At 37.4% G+C, this 6065-nt stretch overlaps 1 protein-coding gene across 5 annotated transcripts; it reads right to left on the bottom strand.

Moving 5' to 3' along the window:
- Window positions 1-352: 352 nt before the first annotated feature.
- LOC144997382 (uncharacterized) lies at window positions 353-5517 on the bottom strand. Of its 5 annotated transcripts, XM_078957281.1 has the most exons (15): window positions 5317-5517; window positions 5012-5207; window positions 4488-4806; window positions 4084-4151; window positions 3845-3965; window positions 3555-3640; window positions 3389-3481; window positions 3197-3278; window positions 2902-2955; window positions 2693-2810; window positions 2528-2602; window positions 1976-2073; window positions 1617-1698; window positions 779-846; window positions 353-488 (listed from the first exon to the last, which is right to left on the bottom strand). In XM_078957281.1, exons 5-8 carry the CDS (start codon window positions 3945-3947, stop codon window positions 3231-3233), a joined length of 330 nt encoding a protein of 109 aa, XP_078813407.1. In that variant the 5' UTR covers window positions 3948-3965; window positions 4084-4151; window positions 4488-4806; window positions 5012-5207; window positions 5317-5517; the 3' UTR covers window positions 353-488; window positions 779-846; window positions 1617-1698; window positions 1976-2073; window positions 2528-2602; window positions 2693-2810; window positions 2902-2955; window positions 3197-3230. The 5 variants fall into 5 exon arrangements, with proteins under 5 accessions (XP_078813407.1, XP_078813405.1, XP_078813406.1 ...); XM_078957279.1 differs by having other exon boundaries at window positions 2528-2810; XM_078957280.1 differs by having other exon boundaries at window positions 2528-2787.
- Window positions 5518-6065: the final 548 nt, after the last annotated feature.

The raw sequence follows: 6065 nt of genomic DNA, 5'->3' as shown, positions 1-6065 counted from the left end.
GAACTCTTCAAAGACAAGAAGTGATTCAGTTTCTTTGTTATGAAATGGGTTTTTATGGCGGGTTTGGTTTTCATGAAGATTCTTTGGGATTACATTCGAAAATGAAGTTTAAAGACGTTACTTCAGTGCTTGATTTATATATCCTAAAGCCCGTGATTGAAGACTATTGAAGAATCAAGATTCGCGGATTGCTTCATATATTCCTCGTTGCAAATCTTTTTATTTGCTAGATGCTTGTTTTGGAAGTTAAAGCATTGTCATCCATTCCATACTTTGAGGGGGAGATTGTAGGGTTTCAAATGTAACACCGAAAATTTTCAAAACAAATTTTTCAATCTTTATAAAACATAATTCCATTGATATTCATTAAACAACCATTTTAAGTATCCAAACAAGGCAATACAAAATCCCAAGATCATGATATCAAGCTCCGAATGTGTGTGTGTGTACGGATCAAGCCGGCGCCTTCCCGCGGTCGTCACTAGTACCTGAAACAATAACATCAACACTGTAAGCACAAGGCTTAGTGAGTTCCCCAAAATACTACATATAACACATATTAGCCACTCAAGGCTATAACTCTGTGGGTCCGTGCACCCAAACTCTGTGAACCCTCAGGTTCTAACTCTGTGAACCTTCCGGTTCTAACTCTATAAACATGCACAGCATCAAACACATAGAAGTAATGCAGTACAACACATAACATACATAGCATACAAATACTCTATCACATAACTCTGGTTACCTACTCAAGGTAAAGTATAGTGAGAAGACTCACCTCGCGTGTCTCGGTAACTCGTAAACCTGAAATCGCTAATCACTCGACCTGTCGAGCTGTCGTCCCCCCTATAGCACAATACACCTCTAATTAACACTTTCCCCACTGGGGCTGACCACACTATAACAAGTCAATCTAGGTCAACGCTGGTCAACGGTCAACGGTCAACTTTGACCGGACTCGGCGAGTACCCAGGCGACTCGGCGAGTCTGGGCGTGTACACCAATTTCCCTGGAATCCTCCCTTGACACGTCGAGCATTCCCTCAACTCGACGAGTTCCACCTGGCACGAGTTGTGGGGCCACCACAACTCAACTCGCCGAGTCTCAAGAACAACTCGGCGAGTCCAGCTAGACTCAGTCCACCTGTCCATTCTGACTCCCCCTTGACTCACTGAGTCCACCCTTCCCAACTCGGCGAGGCCACTCACAGAGTGGTCGGGCAACATTCATGCTACTCGCCGAGTCTGTTCTTCGGACTCGGCGAGTCCATGCCATGCACTGACTCAATCATGCTCTAAAGGTCAGATCCAGTTCATTAATCCATAGATCCAGTCCCTCCAAGCTCATTTAGCACGTAAAGTTACAATCTTGATGCACATACAACCTTTATATGACCATATATGATGTTTATGACTCAAATACTACAACACAAGGCCAAAGACTCTATTGGCACTCATAAAGCTTGATGAGTGAGGCTCTCTGGACCTCTATGGGTCCAGATCCATGGCCTCAACTCAAAGAGGGAACCAATGGGCATCAAATCATCCCATAAATGACCACCACAAGCCCTAAATTGCATCATGCTTCACTAAACAGAAAATGGTCCGAGATAATACCTCTAGAGTGATGATCTAAGCTCCAAATCCACGAAATAGCAACCTCCTTTGCTTCCTCTTGCCTAGGGTCTCCTTCTTCTTGCTAGAACACACACACAAGATCAAGAATGGCTCCTTTCTCTTCACAAATAGCTCAAGAACACAAGGGTCACTCACTGAGGGTTGGGTGAGCACAAATGACGGCCATAAGGCCCTTTAAATAGGCCCCAAACCCGGAGACTTAGGGTTCCATTACACAGCGCAGACTCGCCGAGTCCAGGCGCGCACCAATGTTCAATTCCACGTCTCTACTCGGCGAGTCTAAGCTCCAACTCGCCGAGTCCCTCTCACAATATGACAAAATTAGATTTACAAGATACCTGGTAAAATCCGGATGTTACATCAAAACACTCCATGGATGATGTCAATGGGCCCCTTTGATGAATTCTAGGTTAAAATCCCAAGACTTTTCTTTTCCCTATAAATAGTCATGTATTATTCACAATTAGGGTTAAGAGTGAGGCAAAATGTAGCCGCCACGTGAGGTTTCTTATGTAGTGTTAGATTCTTTAGTCTATGCTGAAAGTGTAATTTATTCCTCATATTTGAATAAATCGAGTGATCATTCGACATATCTTCATATTTGTGTTTGTTCTTATTTTCCGCATCTTGTTCATCAAATCTCAATTAGGGTTTTAATCCCAACATATATAATATTAATAAATAAATAAATAAATATTTTTCTTAAAAAGGTCCTTATGATGTTGGTTCATTCCAAGTTTGGTCCCTCTCTTGGATGGGATTACTTTTTGGCTGTTAGTTTTTTTTTTTTCAAAAACGACCATCTTGCCCTTGGACCAAACCCAAAAAACAATTCAACATTTTCTTTATATTCATCAAAATGCAAAATAAAAATATGAAACAAATCATACCTTTCATCGAGAATCCATAATAAATGTATCATCTTTTGAAAAATAAGGTATTGTGCTTTGTGAAAAGAATGTGACCTACAACAAATAGCTTCCAAAAATAAATATAAAATGTTTCCCAAAAGCAAATCTACAAATTTAAAATAAGCACGCGAAAAGGGCTTTAACGTAATATATTTCCCGGCAGGCTATGATGAACATCGGCGCACTATCTGGTCGATGAGCTTCATGCAACACCGCCAATGCTTCTTGTAAACATGCCACTGTTACATATATTATTAGGACCCTGGAATTAAGGAAAAATACATATACGTATACGCTAAGTAATTTTGAAAACCTTTATTTATTTGTTTTTACTGAAAATAAAATGATGATACCTCCACATGTTATTATCTGCATTTAACACATGTTCTGCCCATCTTTTCATTACCCTACACTCAAAATTAAAAATGTATATAACTAAAACTAATTGGAAATATTTCTCTTAATATGAAGACTTGAGAAAATCAAAATGTTGTCTTGTTTTATTATATATATATATATATATATATATATATATATATATATATATATATATATATATATATATATATATATATATATATATATATATATATATATATATATATATATATATATTATCATACAAGAAGGGATTAATAAATAAAGTACCTTGAATAATCACTTCCTTTTAAATGTGTTACTGCTAAGGTTGTAGCATCTGTCCAACACCCTGCATCTTGCAGCTGACAAACTTAATAAAAAACAATCTTGATTCATGATGGAATTCTAAATATAATTTAATATTATATAATAATAAGCAAAAAATGAATGTGAATGACATGACATGAGAGCAATCAACACCTGTGAACAAGCTTCTTGATATCTCCCAACAACACAGAGGAGGTGTGTGCCAGATAATGACCTGCCAGTCCTCACCATATTTGTTGCAACCACCTAACGATTAAAAAAGAAATTATTTATGATGGAAAAATAAAATAAAAAAGATGAGATGGCAATTGTATGTTACCTTTACTGCGAGTTCACTTAAAGATCTGGAGACAGTAGGGGAAAGAGTAACAGCACACAAAGCATTTGGGTAGAAGAAGAAGCTGTCTGGAGGAGTTGAAAGCAATAAATTCACAACAGCATCCAAGTTACCAACTATTACTAGCCTAATTATTAGACATGATAAATCATTCATCCACACCACAACGCCTTAATAAAAAATAAACATTTATGATTTATCCCTTTCCAAATTGGATAAACTAAGTAAGTATATGGTGAAAGTAGGAAGCAGAGAAACAGATGAAAACTGACTCATGGACTTGGTTTTGAATAGCTTGTTCACCCTCCATGTTTTCATGCAAAGTAATACGCTCACTAGATTTTCCCATAACTCTTCTTGTGCAAAAGCCATCATCCTAAGTTCACCATTACTCTGTCATCCATTCAAATAAAAAACATGGATAAGGAATGAAATGAAGAAAATGAAAGGAATCAATGGCTCACGTAAAAATATAAGAAAAAAACTTAAGAGTGAATTTGAGTTTATTAACCTTGGTACAGATCTCCTCTTCATGGTGAACATCCTACTTAGTACAGAAAAGAGAGCATTTTGCCTTGTCTGCACATTACAGAGAACCAAGTTCAGTTCACTAATGATACAAAAGGTAACTACCACAAGGGTAATATGGTCAGTTCGTTGAAGTGTTTGAAAGGGAATCAAAATGCACTTTTGGTTGGAATTTTTCTCTTAGGCATTTCATCATAAAGTTGGTAAGCCCTAATTTGAGAAAAACTGAAATAGAAGAGATAAATAGAGAAACTACCGACCTGTTCAATGGAAATTGGAATGAAAATAAACCTAGTAGATAAAATTGAATTTTGCTTTTTTTATTTAGTTTAATGAAAATAAACCCAGTAGATAAAATTGAATTTTGCATGAAATGTAAAGGAGGACCTGAGAACTCGAGGTGTAATTTCAGACGAACATAGGGTAATTGGGTAGCTGAGATTCGAGAAACCAATAGATGTAGTTGATTATGGCTTGGAACTTTTGGGTCAGCAGTTGAAGTTGCCCTAGCTTATGATGAAGCTGCCCGACTCATGTATGGTCCTTGTGATCGTCTCAATCTGCCAAACTGTCGAACCATGAGCGAGTATTATTCTGAATCAATGGTGGTTCCTAATGGTGCTTCAAGTTGCGACTCCAATACATTGTGTAGCCATTCAAAAGACTCCAAAAATGGGTCGGGTAGCAAGCCCTAATTTGATGACGACTGTTAAACAAGAAGTTGAAGATGATCATGAAGATGACGATTGGTAATAGCAAGCCCTAATTTGAGAAAAACTGAAATAGAAGAGATAAATGGAAAACTACCGACTTGTTCAACAGAAATTGGAATGAAAATAAACCCTTAGTTTACAAAATTAACCATAAAACTTCTTTTGATCTTCCATCTTGTGAGAAAGGGGAATTCGAACCTTTGTTTGTGGTGGTGTTGGTGGTCTGATGTAGATGGGGTGTTGGGGGCTGCAAGGATTGGATTTTTTGAGAAAGCGTGTGAGAATGTATTTGTAGTGGTGTTGGCGGTCTGAATCTTGAAGAGTTAATACTTGGGTAGCCTTCCATATCACAATTCCTTGTTTCATCGATGCCTATACATCTGAACAGAACACACTACAAATATGGTGGTGTGAGTGATGGCTAGGGTTCTTGATAGAGAACAAATGATTTTTTTAAAAATCGTGTGAGAATGTCTTTGAAGATATTATGGAGAAAAGAATACCTAAAGAAGCAGGTCAAGGAATAATGCAAGAACACTGTTGGCGAGTATTCTCAAGAACAACAGAGATGAAGCAGGTCAAATCACAGCAGAGATGAAGCAGATGAATTGAAATCAGAAGCATTTTTTCTTTATTGATATGATGAAGTCGAGAGATGGAGATGAAATTGTAACCTTGGATTTGTGATTGAGAAGTTGCACAATAGTGAGAGGAGAATGAAAGATGCATCAAAACGCTCAGGGCAAAGAGGGTGGCGGGCTTTTCTAATTTTTTGGCTTTTCTTTTCCCGCTTGTAACTAAGGAACGCGCGTTCATAAAAATTATAAAGCGACACCTACAGAGGACGCGCAGTTAAGATATAGCGCCCTTCGTGTTTTTAATTTTTTTTCTTATGGCACTAATTTAAGGGCGCTCAATAATGCGCGACCTAAATCCTTAAAATTTTTGAAGAGATGACACGTTTTTAATGTTACTCTCGTTTGCGTAACATAAATCAAAGAGCATCGTGTTTTCCGCATCGTAAAAGGGTCTTTTTCTTGTAGTGTTGTATGGTTATTCACACCTTGTTTGTGATCCTCGGCATCCCAGTCACAAACTTGAGAGGGCATAATCGAGATTCAAACATGCCATTGAAAAGTTCAATGTATCTCAAAAGATCTAGGAGTTTCAAATCCAATTAAAACTTAATTATATTTTGTTGTTCATGGTGGAAATTGGTAAATCGTCATTTACCTACCTTTAACTATTTTAT

The sequence above is a fragment of the Lactuca saligna genome, chromosome 5 (assembly GCF_052625555.1).
Source record: "Lactuca saligna cultivar CGN05327 chromosome 5, ASM5262555v1, whole genome shotgun sequence".
NCBI lineage: Eukaryota > Viridiplantae > Streptophyta > Magnoliopsida > Asterales > Asteraceae > Lactuca > Lactuca saligna.
The sequence above is the reverse complement of the archived record's forward strand: the minus strand, read 5'-3'. Positions and strand labels throughout refer to the sequence as shown.